The 17,893-nt window shown below is 59.0% G+C and overlaps 2 protein-coding genes and 2 long non-coding RNA genes across 4 annotated transcripts; 2 read left to right on the top strand and 2 right to left on the bottom strand.

Annotated features, from left to right (window-relative positions):
* Positions 1-1,198, top strand: LOC115598875 (maestro heat-like repeat-containing protein family member 7). Its single transcript, XM_030457285.1, has 4 exons — positions 1-92; positions 184-321; positions 621-735; positions 1,049-1,198. Exons 1-4 carry the CDS (start codon positions 10-12, stop codon positions 1,196-1,198), a joined length of 486 nt encoding a protein of 161 aa, XP_030313145.1. The 5' UTR covers positions 1-9.
* A 1,206-nt stretch (positions 1,199-2,404) lies between these two features.
* Positions 2,405-3,040, top strand: LOC115598864. Its single transcript, XR_003987981.1, has 3 exons — positions 2,405-2,437; positions 2,616-2,718; positions 3,030-3,040. It is a non-coding gene; the product is annotated as an uncharacterized LOC115598864 (long non-coding RNA).
* Positions 3,041-9,140: 6,100 nt separating this feature from the next.
* On the bottom strand, positions 9,141-9,704 carry LOC115598863. Its single transcript, XR_003987980.1, has 3 exons — positions 9,618-9,704; positions 9,318-9,403; positions 9,141-9,170 (listed from the first exon to the last, which is right to left on the bottom strand). It is a non-coding gene; the product is annotated as an uncharacterized LOC115598863 (long non-coding RNA).
* Positions 9,705-12,746: 3,042 nt separating this feature from the next.
* LOC115598874 (maestro heat-like repeat-containing protein family member 7) lies at positions 12,747-17,875 on the bottom strand. The gene is made up of 11 exons (XM_030457284.1): positions 17,861-17,875; positions 15,862-15,973; positions 15,562-15,647; positions 15,326-15,406; positions 14,900-15,054; positions 14,691-14,805; positions 14,403-14,563; positions 14,174-14,311; positions 13,752-13,866; positions 13,304-13,438; positions 12,747-13,013 (listed from the first exon to the last, which is right to left on the bottom strand). The coding sequence occupies exons 1-11, from the start codon at positions 17,873-17,875 to the stop codon at positions 12,747-12,749; spliced, it is 1,380 nt and encodes a 459-aa protein (XP_030313144.1).
* Between the last annotated feature and the right edge of the window lie 18 nt (positions 17,876-17,893).

Raw genomic sequence — 17,893 nt, 5'->3', positions numbered from 1 at the left:
AGGCTCCTCATGAGCTTGACCTACAAACTTTCCCTGGCTGCAGTGATCCTGGGGCGGGAGCAGCCTGGGGCTGATCAACCCGTCCCTTTCGGGTGCGCCATCCCCTTCCCCTGCCATTCCTTCCCCTGGGCCCTTGGCCTGGGCCCCTGCTCTGTGTGTAACCAGACCTTGCTCTGCACACAGGCTGGCAGTGGAGGCCATTAAAGTTCTGCTGCACGCTGCTGGCTGTCAAGGCCACGTCCAGAACATCCAGGAGGAGGGCGGCTGGGACATGATGCTGCAAGCAGACACCCTCGAGAGAGGAATCAGTCTGCTGGCCAGGTGAGAGCCCTTTGTAGGCAGCAGTGCCTCGGCAGCCCCATCTCCGGCGTCAGAGAAGTCCCCAGGCCCCGGGCTGCAGCCGCAGCGCTGGCCAGGGAGCGATCCGAGTGGCAAGGGATGCTCCTTGCCTGGGGAGAGAGCAGGGCCCAGTCAGCAGCAAGTGGTGTGGAGGCTGTGGCTGGGGGCAAAGGCGTGTCCTGGCCTGGGCTGGCCTGGCTGGGCTGGGCAGGGCAATCCCAGCAAGGCTTTGCCTGCCCTGCTCACTGCCAGCACTGCTTTTCTTGCCCTGTCCTGCCCAGAGAGCTGAGGAAGAGCCCAGCTGAGCAGCAACGCCTCCTGTTCCAGCACATGAAGGAGATTCTTACTCACAGGAGGGAATGGCAGACCAACTTTGCCTTGACTTTCTATACTGAGGTAAGCCTGGTGGGAAGCAGTGCCTCTGCCAGATGCTCCTGAAGCCGTCCCTCTGGCACAGGCGGCTGCTGCCGGGTGGGATGACAGTCCCTGGAGCTGGGACAGAGGGCTCTGCTGCCAGTCAGTCTCTGGGGCCTCCATCCAGCCCTTCCTGCTGGGGCAGTGCTCAGCACCCCCACGTGTCCACAGGCAGGGCTGCCCCCCGGAGGGGCTGTGTCAGCCCCCAGGCCCCGACCTGGCAGGGGTAGCCAGGAGCTGCAGAGTGCCAAGGTCCCGCAGCTCTGCCCGTCTCTCATTGCTGTTGTTCTTTCAGCTGCTGGGCTGCCAGGGCCTTGGAAAGGACTGGAGTGACCTGCGCCTCCTCCACTCCTACCTGAGCCATGGCACACAGACAGTCCGTCTGAGGGCACTCCAGGGCTTGGTGGCACTCGCAGGAGATCCACAGATGGTGAGCGAGGCGTAGTCAGGTGGAGCCGCCTTGGCAGCCTGGGGCTGGGGCAGGGGTAACGCGCTGGCTTGGGCCTGGCCACGAGGAAGGAGGTGGCTGTCAGCAGAGAGAGGGGTGGCTGAGCAGGGGCCACAGAGCCTTTGCTCTCCTTGCTCTCTCCTTCATCCTCATCGGCACGCGCAGCGCCTGCCGGGAAGCCGGGTGGGAGGCTGGTGCTCAGCACGCAGGGCGTTTGTGCCAGGCTGCTCCTCCGCTGCTCCACCCTCACAGCAATTCTCTGTTTCCTCCAGGGAAGAGAAATGCGGGGCAGCTCTCTGCTGGAGAGCATCCTGGCGTGCCTGAAGGATCCATCCAGAGACATCAGGATGGAGGCCTTGCTCTTCTTCTGCACCATGATGGGCCAGCTGAAGAGGAAAGAGGCCAGCCCCGTCGCTCTGCTGCTGGTGGAGAAGCTCGCAGCCCTCTTTGGTGATGTAAGGCTGATGTGGGACCTGACCCCGTCGAGGGGCATGGGGCAAGGACAGCTGCCCTCCAGCCCAGCCCCGCCGGCAGCACTTGGGCAGGGCTGCTGCCCTCCTCATGCCCCTGGGCTCTGCTGGGAGGGCTGCTGGGCTCTGCACCCAGCATGGCTTCTCCTTGGCCTCAGCCTCTAGAGTTACACTTTGCTGCAGTCACGCTCTCTTCCTTCCCACCAGGAGTCCAGCCAGGTTCAAGAGCTCTCCCTCAGCCTCTTTGAAGATACCATGAAGGCTGTGGTGAGCAGAGACAAGGCAGAGATGAAGGAGGCAACACGCTGGGTTGTGCTCTCACTCTTCCTGCACGTGAACGCTGAGAGCAGGAGTGTGGCTGAGGTAGAGAGCTGAAAGCTGAGCACCTGCTTTGCCCTTCCTTCCCTCTGCCCCAGCCCTGGCGGCAGCAGCTCATCAGCCCTTGCCCGTTTCTCTTGTGCTGGCTTTGAGAGTGCCATAGCTGAGGTGGTGGCTGCCCCGTGTCCCTGCCTCGGGCATTGAAGCCCGGGCATTCAGGCTTTGTCCCCAGCTGCCTCTTCCCAGAAGTAGCTGGGGACAGCTGGCAGCCTTGCCAAGAGGAGGGGGACAACAGGTCTCCTTCTCTGAGCTGTGGTGCCAGCTCCCACCTGCTGCTGTTTTGCAGGCCTCTGGCAAAGGCCTCCTCATCTGTGCCAAGTTCCTGGGCTGGAGGAAGCTGAAGAGGGTTCTTAAGAAGCAGAAGACCTGGCTGATCGGAGAGACTTTGGTGAGGACAACCCCCAGGTGCCAGGGCCTGGGCTGGACAAGGGATGCCCCATGTGCCCAGGGTGTGGCTGTGCCTGGGGGGGAAGGGGTGGGATGGGCAGAGGGACTGCTCTTGCACACGTTGGGGGGGGGTGAAGGGTCTGTGCCAGCCCCATGACATGACCTTGGGCACTCTCCAGCTGAAGCAGGACAGGAGCAGGGTGGAAGATTACGTGTGCTTCAGCCTGCCCTACCTGTGGGACTCCCAGACCAGCGTGAGATTGGAGGCCATCAGGTTCATGGGTGAGCCACAGCCCCCGGGGACCCTCTTCTGGCAGCCCGGCCCCAGCCCCCGGCGCTGCCCTGGCAGGCAGGAGCAGCCCTGTGGCTGTCTCGGGCAGGGCCCTGGCCTCCTGCTGCCCCCTCTGCTCTGCCCTGGCCTGCCCAGGCCTTGGTGGGTGCCTGGCTCAGTGTCAGCAGCGCCCTCGGGGACTTGCCCAGGGCCATCCGTGCGGAGTGCTGGGCAGGAGGGCGTGCGGCCGAGCTGGCCGGGCCGGGGGCTGTGCTGCCGCAGTGCTGGGGAGGGGGAGGTCTGACGGGAGCTCTGTGCACAGGGACTGCTGCAGCATGAGTTTAACTGTAACCTTGGCTCAATGATGAGCAGGGCCTGTAAGGCCTTGTGCAGGCCAAATGCAATCCTCTACAGGAGGGAAGAGCTGTTCTGTGAGGTGGGGTTTTTTTGTGGTTGTGATTTTGTCCTGTGAGGGGCTGGGTGTGGAGAGCTTCCATGTGGGGACTGTCCTGGTGCCTCTCTGTCAGGCCGGTGTTGTTGGTGCTGACTGTGTCCCCTTGCAGCAGGAGGTGCTGGAGAAGAAAGAGGAAGCATCCATGGTGTGTTGAAGGAAGCAGGAAGCAAGAGCAAGCAGAGGATGTGAGGAAGCCTGGATGACTGAAGTGGAGGTAAGAGGCTCTCTGGTAAACTGTAATTCCTGGTAGCTGGGGCTGTGGGCCATCAAAAGATTTCAGTGGTCACTGCTTGTGTATTTTTGCCAGGCCCATTGGTGTGGACTTTTGGAGCTGTAGTGAGCAACAGTGGGAGAGCTGGGCAGCAACACTGCCTCTTCTTCCTCTGCAGGGCACAACCCAGAACTGCACCCAAAGCTGGAGCTCCAGAGCACTGCTCAGAGTCAGACAACGGGAGAATCATCAAACCAGAGACAGGTTTGCTTTTTCCCCAGATGTCTCGGAGGGAAGCCGCAACCGAACAGCCTGACTGTGACACTGCAGGGATACAGAGTGTTCTGCATTTACAGTCACCGGAGAGGTGAGAAAACGGAGCCTGAAAAACTCCTAGGATTCTGTGACGCGTTGAGGCCAGGATCACCCATCGGTCCCAGGATCAGAGCCCAGGTCCCATACAACAGATTTCAACACATGCTGTGCTTTCCAAAGGCCACATTTTATTTGGGGACCTCTTTGACCTATTGGAAGCTATGCCAGAGGCCAGGAGGCTGCACATCCCGCTGCTTTGAGGAGACAAGGAAAGCAGCTCTGGCTCAGCTGTGCCCTGCCCAGCTGTCCCAAGCCGCCTGGGCCCACACGGTGACACGAACCCTGCCCGGCAAGGCTGGAACCTCCTGTAGCCTCTGGGGGGCAGCTCGTGATGAATCCAAACAGCCTCCGAGAGGATCTGCTTTGGGTGTGTGCTCAGCCGCATGACTCGAGCTGCTCCAGGTCTCTGGGGGAGAGGCCACAGACTCTGCAGACACCCTGGTGACCTCCTGGAAGTGACAGAAGAGGAATGCAGCAGCTGCTTCTCGCTCTCTTGGGAGAGTTGGAATCAGTTGGGAGTCTCCGGCTGCTGATGCAATTCCTCACCTGTAGGTAGGCTGTAAGAACTCAGCACCAGCTGCTGATGCCCATGACACTGAGCAGGACTGCTGTGAGGAGCAAGTGTTCATCCTCATCCTCAGCTGTGACCAGGGCTGTCCCCGTGCAGGTGTGATTGGTGATGAGGCTGATCATTCCAGGCCCTGTACCTCCTTGCAGCACCAGCCTAAAGAAGGGTAACCTGGCTGTCCAGTAAGCTGGGGCGAGGGCACTCACAGGGCTAAGCTGATGTGCAGGTAGCAGGAGAGGCCAGGACAAATGCTGTGTGCTCTGCAGGCTTGGGGATCATCATTCCACCAGGACCTTCACCCCAGCAGAGCCGCTTCCTCTGCCTGGGATGACATTAGGGAGGTTTAAGTGGGGGAGCCAGGGGACAGGAGTCTTCTCAGGGCCATGATGGGGCAGTGGTGAAAGTACCGTCAGGAAGATGGAGGCAGCAAGATTGTCCTTGACCCATCTCATCAGCGCCAGAAGCACAGGCCTGGGAAGGACCATCTTGATCTCTCCAGCTCCCTCCCAGCCTGCAGGATGTTCAAGGTCTGACCTGCTAGGGACCTGACTGAGGCATCAGGGTCATCATCACAGCGCTTGAGAGCTGCAGCAGAAAGAAAGAAAAAAAGAAAAAAAGAAAAGAAAAAAGAAAGAAGGTGAGCAGTGGTGAAACCCTGCTGTCTGCACAGACCCTTCTATGCAAGCCCCATCGCTCTCTTTCCCTGACTGGGAGGAGCAGGGATGGGACAGTCACAGCTTCTCCCTCCTTGCCCTGCAGCAGCAGAGCCAGGAATGCCAGCACCCTGCCCAGGCTCTCTCCCCTGCCCCACCAACACCCCTCTGACCCTACTCACCATCCCACACAACCTCCATCGTCCGTTTGGATCCGTTCCTCCCCAGGCGCTGCGCAGCAGTCCCTGTGCACAGAGCTCCCGTCAGACCTCCCCCTCCCCAGCACTGCGGCAGCACAGCCCCCGGCCCGGCCAGCTCGGCCGCACGCCCTCCTGCCCAGCACTCCGCACGGATGGCCCCGGGCAAGTCCCCGAGGGCGCTGCTGACACTGAGCCAGGCGCCCACCAAGGCCTGGGCAGGCCAGGGCAGAGCAGAGGGGGCAGCAGGAGGCCAGGGCCCTGCCCGGGACAGCCACAGGGCTGCTCCTGCCTGCCAGGGCAGCGCCGGGGGCTGGGGCCGGGCTGCCAGAAGAGGGTCCCCGGGGGCTGTGGCTCACCCATGAACCTGATGGCCTCCAGTCTCACGCTGGTCTGAGAGTCCCGCAGGTAGGGCAGGCTGAAGCACACGTAATCTTCCACCCTTCTCCTGTCCTGCTTCAGCTGGAGAGTGCCCAAGGTCATGTCATGGGGCTGGCACAGACCGTTCCTCCCCCCCCAACGTGTGCAAGAGCAGTCCCTCTGCCCATCCCACCCCTTCGCCCCCAGGCACAGCCACACCCTGGGCACATGGAGCATCCCTTGTCCAGCCCAGGCCCTGGCACCTGGGGGTTGTCCTCACCAAAGTCTCTCCAATCAGCCAGGTCTTCTGCTTCTTAATAACCCTCTTCAGCTTCCTCCAGCCCAGGAACTTGGCACAGATGAGGAGGCCTTTGCCAGAGGCCTGCAAAACAGCAGCAGGTGGGAGCTGGCACCACAGCTCAGAGAAGGAGACCTGTTGTCCCCCTCCTCTTGGCAAGGCTGCCAGCTGTCCCCAGCTACTTATGGGAAGAGGCAGCTGGGGACAGAGCCTGAATGCCCGGGCTTCAATGCCCGAGGCAGGGACACAGGGCAGCCACCACCTCAGCTATGGCACTCTCACAGCCAGCACAAGAGAAACGGGCAACAGCTGAGGAGCTGCTGCTGCCAGGGCTGGGGCAGAGGGAAGGAAGGGCAAAGCAGGTGCTCAGCTTTCAGCTCTCTACCTCAGCCACACTCCTGCTCTCAGCGTTCACGTGCAGGAAGAGTGAGAGCACAACCCTGCGTGTTGCCTCCTTCATCTCTGCCTTGTCTCTGCTCACCACAGCCTTCATGGTATCTTCAAAGAGGCTGAGGGAGAGCTCTTGAACCTGGCTGGACTCCTGGTGGGAAGGAAGGAAGGAAGAGAGCGTGACTGCAGCAAAGTGTAACTCTAGAGGCTGAGGCCAAGGAGAAGCCATGCTGGGTGCAGAGCCCAGCAGCCCTCCCAGCAGAGCCCAGGGGCATGAGGAGGGCAGCAGCCCTGCCCAAGTGCTGCCAGCGGGGCTGGGCTGGAGGGCAGCTGTCCTTGCCCCATGCCCCTCGACGGGGTCAGGTCCCACATCAGCCTTACATCACCAAAGAGGGCTGCGAGCTTCTCCACCAGCAGCAGAGCGACGGGGCTGGCCTCTTTCCTCTTCAGCTGGCCCATCATGGTGCAGAAGAAGAGCAAGGCCTCCATCCTGATGTCTCTGGATGGATCCTTCAGGCACGCCAGGATGCTCTCCAGCAGAGAGCTGCCCCGCATTTCTCTTGCCTGGAGGAAACAGAGAATTGCTGTGAGGGTGGAACAGCGGAGGAGCAGCCTGGCACAAACGCCCTGCGTGCTGAGCACCAGCCTCCCACCCGGCTTCCCGGCAGGCACTGCACGTGCCAATGGGGATGAAGGAGAGAGCAAGGAGAGCAAAGGCTCTGTGGCTCCTGCTCAGCCACCCCTCTCTCTGCTGACAGCCACCTCCTTCCTCGCAGCCAGGCCCAAGCCAGCGCGTTACCCCTGCCCCAGCCCCAGGCTGCCAAGGCGGCTCCGCCTGACTACGCCTCGCTCACCATCTGTGGATCTCCTGCGAGTGCCACCAAGCCCCGGAGTGCCCTCAGACGGACTGTCTGTGTGCCATGGCTCAGGTAGGAGTGGAGGAGGCGCAGGTCACTCCAGTCCTTTCCAAGGCCCTGGCAGCCCAGCAGCTGAAAGAACAACAGCGGTGAGAGATGGGCAGAGCTGTGGGACCTTGGCACTCTGCAGCTCCTGGCTACCCCTGCCAGGTCGGGGCCTGGGGGCTGACACAGCCCCTCCGGGGGGCAGCCCTGCCTGTGGACACGTGGGGGTGCTGAGCACTGCCCCAGCAGGAAGGGCTGGATGGAGGCCCCAGAGACTGACTGGCAGCAGAGCCCTCTGTCCCAGCTCCAGGGACTGTCATCCCACCCGGCAGCAGCCGCCTGTGCCAGAGGGACGGCTTCAGGAGCATCTGGCAGAGGCACTGCTTCCCACCAGGCTTACCTCAGTATAGAAAGTCAAGGCAAAGTTGGTCTGCCATTCCCTCCTGTGAGTAAGAATCTCCTTCATGTGCTGGAACATGAAGGCTTGCTGCTCAGCTGGGCTCTTCCTCAGCTCTCTGGGCAGGACAGGGCAAGAAAAGCAGTGCTGGCAGTGAGCAGGGCAGGCAAAGCCTTGCTGGGATTGCCCTGCCCTGCCCAGCCAGGCCAGCCCAGGCCAGGACACGCCTTTGCCCCCAGCCACAGCCTCCACACCACTTGCTGCTGACTGCGCCCTGCTCTCTCCCCAGGCAAGGAGCACCCCTTGCCACTCGGATCGCTCCCTGGCCAGCGCTGTGGCTGCAGCCCGGGGCCTGGGTGCCTGGGGACTTCTCTGCCCCCGGGGATGGGGCTGCCAAGGCACTGCTGCCTACAAAGGGCTCTCACCTGGCCAGCAGACTGATTCCTCTCTCGAGGGTGTCTGCTTGCAGCATCATGTCCCAGCCGCCCTCCTCCTGGATGTTCTGGACGTGGCCTTGACAGCCAGCAGCGTGCAGCAGAACTTTAACGCCCTCCACTGCCAGCCTGTGTGCAGAGCAAGGTCCGGTTACAGACAGAGCAGGGGCCCAGGCCGAGGGCCCAGGGGAAGGAATGGCAGGGGAAGGGGATGGCGCACCCGAAAGGGACGGGTTGATCAGCCCCAGGCTGCTCCCGCCCCAGGATCACTGCAGCCAGGGAAAGTTTGTAGGTCAAGCTCATGAGGAGCCTGGGGAAGAGCGCTTCCAGGATCCTCTGGCCGCGGGGCCGCTGGCTGAGCCTGTACAGGACCTGGCTTGCCTGCAGAAAGACACAGGGACAGCTCTCAGGGCAAGGAAGCTGCTGGGGCACTGCCAAAGCCCCTGGGCTGCACGTGGGGCCATCGACTGCCTTGGAGTCATGAGCAAGAACTGCTCTGGTCACTCACAGATGGGATAGCACAGACTGGTCTCCAGCCCTGGATCACACTGAGCAGCCAGTCAAGAACTGTCTCTGAAGTGCTGGGCAGGGACAGCAGCATCTCCCACATGGCCAGCGCAGCGCTGCAAGCCAGAACACTCTGTTAGCAGGGCTGCCTTGGCCACTGTGCTGTGCCTGGGCTATGCAGCAAGTCCCCAGGGCTCTTGGGGCTCATACTTGTCACAGGAGGGACTGATCCTCAAGAGGGTCTGAACTGTTTCTTCAGGGCAGCACTCGCTGAGCAGACCAAGCACGGATCTCAGGAGGACCTGCCCTGGTTCCGTGCACACTTCCTCCACTTCTCTGTGGATGCACCTCAAGATTTTTTCTGTCTGCAGGGAACAGAGGGGAGGATGGTGCTGCCACTGGGCTGCAACCATCCCCTCAGATGCCACACAGAGGGAGGGGTCCCTCCCAGCAGCCTCAGGGAAGAATCCCCACACCCATCTGCCATGGCCAGGAGGTGGCCAGAGCCCCTTCCCACTGCAGCCTCTGCTCCTTTCTATGCCTCTGTACCCGTCAGGGTGCAGAGGGCTTTGGGGGAGAAACCTCCCTGGGGGGTTTGCACAGGGGAAACTGTGACCTGCTCTGAAAATGCCAGACCTGCGAGACATCCTGCAGACTCCTGAGGGTGGAGGGGCAAAGGTTGACTACCAGATCTCTCACACGCTCTTTGTCCCGCTCCTGCAACAAGAGAAGGTTATGGGGCTCTCTTTTTTTTTTTTTTCTTTTTTCCCCAGCTTTGCCCAGAGGGCAGCTGTCTGGGAAGGCATCTTTGAGCATGGGGGCAGCTGGAGCAGGCACAAGGCAGGTGAGAGTCTCTGTAGGTACCTCTCCTAACTCTTCCTGAGCATCCCCACTCATCTCCTGGCCCTCTTCCGCTGAATACCAAAGGAAGGTGGCATCAGGATTGGGATCTAAGAAAGCAAGGGAGGAGAGTGAGCTGAAGGTGCTGGCAGGAGTAACTGAAGGGCCCTACCCGGCACCCAGCCCCGTGCCAGCTCCCGAGGAGAGAGCCAGCCCTGGGCAGGGGGACCCAAAGAGGGGACTGGCACGGAAGAGGCCGGGGATGTGCCCAGCAGCCACTGCCATGCAGGAGCACAGCAAAGCAGCCAAACGCCCCTCACTCACCTGTCTCCATCAGCTGGACCACCTTGTCTGGGACGGGGAGACTGATCTCTTCCGCCTCATCCTCGACCCAGGCCAGCCGGAGGTGGCTCCCGGACCTCCACTCAGTCCTGAGGAAGGAGGAGAGGCCATGGAGGGTGGGCATGGGGGTGGCAGTGCTGCTGGCCCCAAGGCTGCACGGCCTGCGGGGAGAGCCCGTGGGGCCAAGGGGGCTGCGTGGGGGCAGGGAGATGTCAGGGACGGGCTCTGCACAGGGCAGTGAGGCTCTGCTCCTGGGCAGCCTGTGAAGAACCCCAGCCCTCAGGGGCTGGGCAGAAGCTCCCGATGGACAAACCACAAAGGCCTTTCATGAGCCCTCACATTTGACCCCGCGGTGCCCACCCAGCCCCAGCCCCTGGCTCTTACCTCTCTTGGGGACAGAGCAGCCCCTGGGAATTGCCATGGTTCTCCTGGGAACCACGGCGGCTTTCTCCAGACACAAAAAGGCCAGACATGGCTCAGGGCTCCTAGGTAGCTCTCTGCTCCTGTCTGACCTGATCGCTGTCCTCTTGGACACTGAGCCAGGGCCACCCCAGCACTAGGAAGGTACCCGGGGTCCAGGGGTGTCACCAGTGATGTAAGAAAGGGGTCCCATTGTCACCCGGCACCCAGGGTGTACAGGCAGGCACTGGAACATCCACACCCAACTATGACACAGGCTCCCGGGGAGCTGCACGCACAAGCTCTGTGGGGGGAAGGTGTAGAAGAGGTGTCTCAGCCTTGGGAGGAGATGGCATAAAAGGAGGGGATGCAGTCCCAGCAGTCCCATGGCCAGGGCAGCAGCTCTTGATTCAAACATTCAAGCACTGTTCAGGCATCCTAAGTCAGCCCTCCTCGGCTTGTTACCCACTTTTTGGACATGAGTGATCCTGCTCCAATCAAAATGGAAGTTTACCGACCGTATTTTAGAACTAACATCAAGTAAACATCGGAATTTCCCAGAAGGTGGCATTCTTGTCCATCATGTCTCCAAAAAGTCCCTCATTTTTTTCCCCCTCACAAGTTGAGGTTGTAGCCAGTCCTTCTGAATTGCCTTCCTATTTAAAGCCTCAGCTAAGGTCAGCTTTTCCGTAAAAGTAAATCTGTTTATTTTGCAAAATCATTAGAACCCTGTGTGACCCGTTCTGCTCTGTATGAACTGGGCTAGCCTGGTTTTGGCAGAATTATCAATAAATACAACATAAACTGAGGAATAGAGCTTCAGGTGGTTATTTTAAAATTCTTTGTGATCCCCGGTGTGCTGGCATCACTCTCCAGGGAACGCCCAGGGGCTTGAGCAGACAAGACCCCACAAGTGGGGCCACCTCCTGGCCATGGCAGATGGGTGTGGGGATTCTTCCCTGAGGCTGCTGGGAGGGACCCCTCCCTGTGTGTGGCCTTTGCCCAGGGGTGAAGAAATCCACACAGCTTGTCCCAGGAGGTTCCTCTCCCTTACAGCAGGGACCTCATCCCCTTCCCCTGTCTGTAGAACAGCAGACTGGCCAGGGCTGGCTCCACTGATCCAGCCCCTGCTCTTAACTAACCAGAGGGCTTGTGCTAAATGTTTGTCCCGGTTTTTGAACCTTTCCCCACCCCTTGATTTCAGGGTGCTTTTTACCAAGCCACGATGGCAGAGGCTGCTGCGTGGTAAGGAAGGGGACAGACCCACTCTGCACTGTGCTCTGTGGCTCAGTCAGCTCTTAGGTTACTTTCCCAAATAGCTCCAGTCTCTGACCCACTCCCCTCTGGGATCCCAGGCTGCCACCAAATTTGCCTTTCTAGGCCCAGATTGGCATTGCAGGCAGCAGCATGAAGTCTGGGATGGGTTTCCAGTCATCCCTGGCCAGTCTCCTGTGGACCTGTCTGCCAGACTCTCCCCAGCTTGTTCAGGGCCCCATACAAAAGAGTTTCTTTTCTGAGGGACTCTAGAGAGAGGCTTCAGCACGTCACTGTCCCATGGAACAGGCATCCTCCAGACACACACAACACCCAAGGCAGCCTCTGTCTCCTCCTTCCTGACAGAGGCAGACACAGCTGTTACCTTGGTCACCATATCCACAGGCATGGGGCTGCATCCATCTTGCCAGTTAATTCCCAAGAACTGCATCTCTTGACCAAGTCCCTTGACCTTGCTTCTCTCAATGCCAAACCTGCCTTCCAACAGAAGCTGCATCATATTCTCACCTTCTCCAAAGGCTTGCTACCAGGCAAGCTACACAGCTGCTGATTCAGACATTCCTTTGAGTTGGAAGTGACCTCTAGAGGTCATCTAGTCTAAACCCCCCTGCAAGAAGTAGGAACATCCACAACTAGATCTTCAGCTTGCTCAGAGCCTCATCACACCTCACCTTGAAGAGCTCCAGGATTTAGGCCTCAGCTGTCTCCTTGAGAAACTTGTTCCATTTCTCCACTACTCTCATGGCAAAGAGCTTTTTTCTAACATCCACTCTGAATCTGCTGTTCTCTAGCTGAAAACCATTGCCCCTCAGGCTACAAGTACAGACCCTTGCCAACAGTCCTTCTCCAGCCTTCCTGTAAGGCCTCTTCAGATACTGGAAGGTTCCTGTTAGGATCCACACTCCCCCAGAAGCTCTGGTTTCCCTTTCCTCCCCCTGGCTGTTGGCAGAGCCCCTCTAATCTCTCAGCTATCTTCCACTCTCAACAGGGGTGGTGAGCGGCTGAGCGCACACCCAAACCAGATCCCCTCTCGGAGGCTGTTTGGATTCATCACGAGCTGCCCCCCAGAGGCTACAGGAGGTTCCAGCCTTGCCGGGCAGGGTCCGTGTCACCGTGTGGGCCCAGCTTGGGACAGCTGGGCAGGGCACAGCTGAGCCAGAGTTGCTTTCCTTGTCCCCTCAGAGCAGCGGGACGTGCAGCCTCCTGGCCTCTGGCATAGCTTCCAATAGGTCAAAGAGGTCCCCAAATAAAATGTGGCCTTTGGAAAGCACAGCACGTGGTGAAATCTGTTGTATGGGACCTGGGCTCTGATCCTGGGACGGATGGGTGATCCTGGCCTCAACGCATCACAGAATCCTAGGAGTTTTTCAGGCTCTGTTTTCTCACCTCTCCGGTGACTGTAAATGCAGAACACTCTGTATCCCTGCAGTGTCACAGTCAGATTGTCCAGTGGCAGCTCCCCTCCGAGACATCTGGGGAAAAAGCAAACCTGTCTCTGGTTTGATGATTCTCCTGTAGTCTGACTCTGAGCAGTGCTGTGGAGCTCCAGCTTTGGGTGCAGTTTTGGGTTGTGCCCTCTTTCCACTTCAGCTGGCCCATCATGGTGTAGAAGAAGAGCAAGGCCTCCATCCTGATGTCTCTGGATGGATCCTTTAGGCACGCCAGGATGCTCTCCACCAGAGAGCTGCCCCGCATTTCTCTTGCCTGGAGGAAACAGAGAATTGCTGTGAGGGTGGAGCAGTGGAGGAGCAGCCTGGCACAAACGCCCCGCGTGCTGAGCACCAGCCTCCCACCCGGCTTCCCGGCAGGCGCTGCACGTGCCGATGGGGATGAAGGAGAGAACAAGGAGAGCAAAGGCTCTGTGGCCCCTGCTCAGCCACCCCTCTCTCTGCTGACAGCCACCTCCTTCCTCGCGGCCAAGCCCAAGCCAGCGCGTTACCCCTGCCCCAGCCCCAGGCTGCCGAGGCGGCTCCGCCTGACTACGCCTCGCTCACCATCTGTGGATCTCCTGCGAGTGCCACCAAGCCCCGGAGTGCCCTCACACGGATTGTCTGTGTGCCATGGCTCAGGTAGGAGTGGAGGAGGCGCAAGTCACTCCAGTCCTTTCCAAGGCCCTGGCAGCCCAGCAGCTGAAAGAACAACAGCGATGGGAGACGGGCAGAGCTGCAGGACCTTGGCACTCTGCAGCTCCTGGCTACCCCTGCCAGGTCGGGGCCTGGGGGCTGACACAGCCCCTCCGGGGGGCAGCCCTGCCTGTGGACACGTGGGGGTGCTGAGCACTGCCCCAGCAGGAAGGGCTGGATGGAGGCCCCAGGGACTGACTGGCAGCAGAGCCCTCTGTCCCAGCTCCAGGGACTGTCATCCCACCCGGCAGCAGCCGCCTGTGCCAGAGGGACGGCTTCAGGAGCATCTGGCAGAGGCACTGCTTCCCACCAGGCTTACCTCAGTATAGAAAGTCAAGGCAAAGTTGGTCTGCCATTCCCTCCTGTGAGTAAGAATCTCCTTCGTGTGCTGGAACATGAAGGCTTGCTGCTCAGCTGGGCTCTTCCTCAGCTCTCTGGGCAGGACAGGGCAAGAAAAGCAGTGCTGGCAGTGAGCAGGGCAGGCAAAGCCTTGCACGGATTGCCCTGCCCTGCCCAGCCAGGCCAGCCCAGGCCAGGACACGCCTTTGCCCCCAGCCACAGCCTCCACACCACTTGCTGCTGACTGGGCCCTGCTCTCTCCCCAGGCAAGGAGCATCCCTTGCCACTCGGATCGCTCCCTGGCCAGCGCTGAGGCTGCAGCCCGGGGCCTGGGTGCCTGGGGACTTCTCTGCCCCCGGGGATGGGGCTGCCGAGGCACTGCTGCCTACAAAGGGCTCTCACCTGGCCAGCAGACTGATTCCTCTCTCGAGGGTGTCTGCTTGCAGCATCATGTCCCAGCCGCCCTCCTCCTGGATGTTCTGGATGTGGCCTTGACAGCCAGCAGCGTGCAGCAGAACTTTAATGGCCTCCACTGCCAGCCTGTGTGCAGAGCAAGGTCTGGTTACACACAGAGCAGGGGCCCAGGCCGAGGGCCCAGGGGAAGGAATGGCAGGGGAAGGGGATGGCGCATCCGAAAGGGACGGGTTGATCAGCCCCAGGCTGCTCCCGCCCCAGGATCACTGCAGCCAGGGAAAGTTTGAAAGTCAAGCTCATGAGGAGCCTGGGGAAGAGCGCTTCCAGGATCCTCTGGCCGCGGGGCCGCTGGCTGAGCCTGTACAGGACCTGGCTTGCCTGCAGAAAGACACAGGGACAGCTCTCAGGGCAAGGAAGCTGCTGGGGCACTGCCAAAGCCCCTGGGCTGCACGTGGAGCCATCGACTGCCTTGAAGTCGTGAGCAAGAGCTGCTCTGGTCACTCACAGATGGGATAGCACAGATTGGTCTCCAGCCCTGGATCACGCTGAGCAGCCTGTCAAGAACTGTCTCTGAAGTGCTGGGCAGGGACAGCAGCATCTCCCACATGGCCAGCGCAGCGCTGCAAGCCAGAACACTCTGTTAGCAGGGCTGCCTTGGCCCCTGTGCTGTGCCTGGGCTATGGAGCAAGTCCCCAGGGCTCTTGGGGCTCATACTTGTCACAGGAGGGACTGATCCTCAAGAGGGTCTGAACTGTTTCCTCAGGGCAGCACTCGCTGAGCAGACCAAGCACGGATCTCAGGAGGAACTGCCCTGGTTCCGTGCACACTTCCTCCACTTCTCTGTGGATGCACCTCAAGATTTTTTCTGTCTGCAGGGAACAGAGGGGAGGATGGTGCTGCCACTGGGCTGCAACCATCCCCTCAGATGCCACACAGAGGGAGGGGTCCCTCCCAGCAGCCTCAGGGAAGAATCCCCACACCCATCTGCCATGGCCAGGAGGTGGCCAGAGCCCCTTCCCACTGCAGCCTCTGCTCCTTTCTATGCCTCTGTACCCGTCAGGGTGCAGAGGGCTTTGGGGGAGAAACCTCCCTGGGGGGTTTGCACAGGGGAAACTGTGACCTGCTCTGAAAATGCCAGACCTGCGAGACATCCTGCAGACTCCTGAGGGTGGAGGGGCAAAGGTTGACTACCAGATCTCTCACACACTCTTTGTCCCGCTCCTGTAACAAGAGAAGGTTATGGGGCTCTCTTTTTTTTTTTTTTTTTTTTTTCTTTTTTCCCCAGCTTTGCCCAGAGGGCAGCTGTCTGGGAAGGCATCTTTGAGCGTGGGGGCAGCTGGAGCAGGCACAAGGCAGGTGAGAGTCTCTGTAGGTACCTCTCCTAGCTCTTCCTGAGCATCCCCACTCATCTCCTGGCCCTCTTCCGCTGAATACCAAAGGAAGGTGGCATCAGGATTGGGATCTAAGAAAGCAAGGGAGGAGAGAGAGCTGAAGGTGCTGGCAGGAGTAACTGAAGGGCCCTACCCGGCACCCAGCCCCGTGCCAGCTCCCGAGGAGAGAGCCAGCCCTGGGCATGGGGACCCAAAGAGGGGACTGGCATGGAAGAGGCCGGGGATGTGCCCAGCAGCCACTGCCATGCAGGAGCACAGCAAAGCAGCCAAACGCCCCTCACTCACCCTTCTCCATCAGCTGGACCACCTTTTCTGGGACGGGGAGACTGATCTCCTCTGCCTCATCTTCAACCCAGACAGACCTCCTCCTAGCAGACAGCAGCTGCTCTGTGTGGGGCTGGGGGAGCAGGGCGTCTGCGTGTCCCTAGCAGCCTTTTGGGAGGACATTTTTGCTGGGAAACTGTCTGGAAGAAAACAGATGTGAGCAATCCTGACTATTGAGGTTTAGCTAGAGTAAGCTAAGGGCCTGGAGACCTAGTTCCAAGGCTACTGAAAGATGAGCTATTGGAAAAAGATAAGGAAGCTGGCAGTAGAAAAGAATAGCAGAGTAATGATTAGTCAGCAGACATTCTGCGAGAACAGAATTTGTGGCCAAGATACAGCCACCTGCAAGATATCATTACAGAAACAAGGGCTCTATATAAAGCGAGCATGAACTGTTAGTAGACGACTTCACTTGAACCATATTGGTGACTACGTGTTGTCCTTAAGCCTCCACGGATTTTTTTTCTACACATTTTTTTGTGCCTGTGAGGGGAAAAGGGGAGGCAGGACCCCGCTGGGAAGGGTCAGCATGGCTGTATGTGGTTGGCAGCTCACGGTGAAAATTTCACCTGGCTTGTAGCTGGGCAGGCGTCGACCACTGCTTTTGGAGGGTTGAGGCGATGGTCGACCCCTGCCGAGGTTAGGAATGAGGCTCTGACTCTGTCACCTCTGGCTGGGGGGAGCAGCAGAGGGTCCAGCCCCCCTGGGAGCCCGGAGCAGCAGCGACCACTTTGCCCTTGTCTGTGCAGGGAGCAGCAGGCAGGGAGCAGGTGAGAAAAGCCGTTCTGGGAGTTGTTTTGGGGAGCAGGGGGAGGTCAGAGATAGGGCCGAGAGGAGAGGTGGCTGTAGGGAGGTTCGATGAAGAACTCGCTGAGGGGCCTGGCAGCTCTGTCGAAGCTGCCTGCATTCTCCTGGCTTAAGAGCCTGTGGTGGAGAAAAAAAGGAGCATCTGTGAGCTGGTACTGCTAGGTACAACAGTGACCCCCCTGAAAGCAGATTCTGTCATGGCATTTCTCTTTTCATCCAGCATCTAAGAGCACCTGGGCATTGTAAAAGTTGGCTCCAAATTCCTACACAAACAGGCCTGGATCCCAAATACAGAGAGTGAACACTGAAAAAAACTGCTGGCCCTCACCCTCCCATGGAACCCTACCCACAGCACCAACAACAATCAGGCAATGGGTTTGCTTTCATACCAAAAATCTCAAATATTCGACTCTTTGGCCACTCTCTCACTACTCAATACAGCTCCAAAATTCCACACAAATGTGTCTGGCAAAAAAATGAAATGCAAGGAGTGACCACTGAAAACTCTTGATGGCTCTACCCCTCACATGGAACCATAGCCAAAGCATCAGCAACCACCAGGCTAGGGGGTTGATTCAGTACCAATAACCTTGAACATACAACCCTAAGGCCACTCTCTCACTGCTGCTCAATACAGCTCCAAAATTCCACACGGATCCAAAATCCACACGAATGAACCCAGCTCAAAAAAGCAAAGAGTGACCCCTGAAAACGTTTGCTGGCCCTAACCTTCACATAGAACCCTGCACCAGCAACAATTGAGCTACAAACAAAAGGCTTTGCTTTAACACCAAAAGACTCAAATATTTGACCCTTTGACCACTCTCTCACTCTCACTCAATACAGTACAAAAATTCCACACCAAGGGGTCTGCCTCAAAACCACAAAGAGTGAGTTCTGAAAAGTTCTGCTGGCCCCAGCCCTCACAGGGACACCTACCCACAGCACCACAAACAAGCAGGCTACAGCTTTGCTTTATTACCAAAACCTCGAAGGTTTGACCCCTCAGCAGCTCTCCCACTGTTGCTCACTACAGCTCCAAAAGTCCACACCAATGGGCCTGGCAAAAATACACAAGCAGTGACCACTGAAATCTTTTGATGGCCCACAGCCCCAGCTACCAGGAATTACGGTTTACCAGAGAGCCTCTTACCTCCACTTCAGTCATCCAGGCTTCCTCACATCT

This window comes from Calypte anna, chromosome 10 (assembly GCF_003957555.1).
Source record: "Calypte anna isolate BGI_N300 chromosome 10, bCalAnn1_v1.p, whole genome shotgun sequence".
In the NCBI taxonomy this organism is placed as follows: Eukaryota; Metazoa; Chordata; class Aves; order Apodiformes; family Trochilidae; genus Calypte; species Calypte anna.
This window is presented reverse-complemented; position numbering and strand designations above follow the sequence as displayed.

Bases quoted from the DNA above. Each gene is read 5' to 3' on its own strand.
- LOC115598875 (XM_030457285.1), top strand. From the start codon at position 10: ATGAGCTTGACCTACAAACTTTCCCTGGCTGCAGTGATCCTGGGGCGG. The intron at 322-620 runs GTGAGAGCCCTT...TGTCCTGCCCAG, and splicing joins GGAATCAGTCTGCTGGCCAG to AGAGCTGAGGAAGAGCCCAG. The intron at 736-1,048 runs GTAAGCCTGGTG...TTGTTCTTTCAG, and splicing joins CCTTGACTTTCTATACTGAG to CTGCTGGGCTGCCAGGGCCT.
- LOC115598874 (XM_030457284.1), bottom strand. The intron at 14,564-14,690 runs GTGAGTGACCAG...GTCTTTCTGCAG, and splicing joins CAATCTGTGCTATCCCATCT to GCAAGCCAGGTCCTGTACAG. The intron at 13,014-13,303 runs GTGAGCGAGGCG...TGTTTCCTCCAG, and splicing joins TCGCAGGAGATCCACAGATG to GCAAGAGAAATGCGGGGCAG.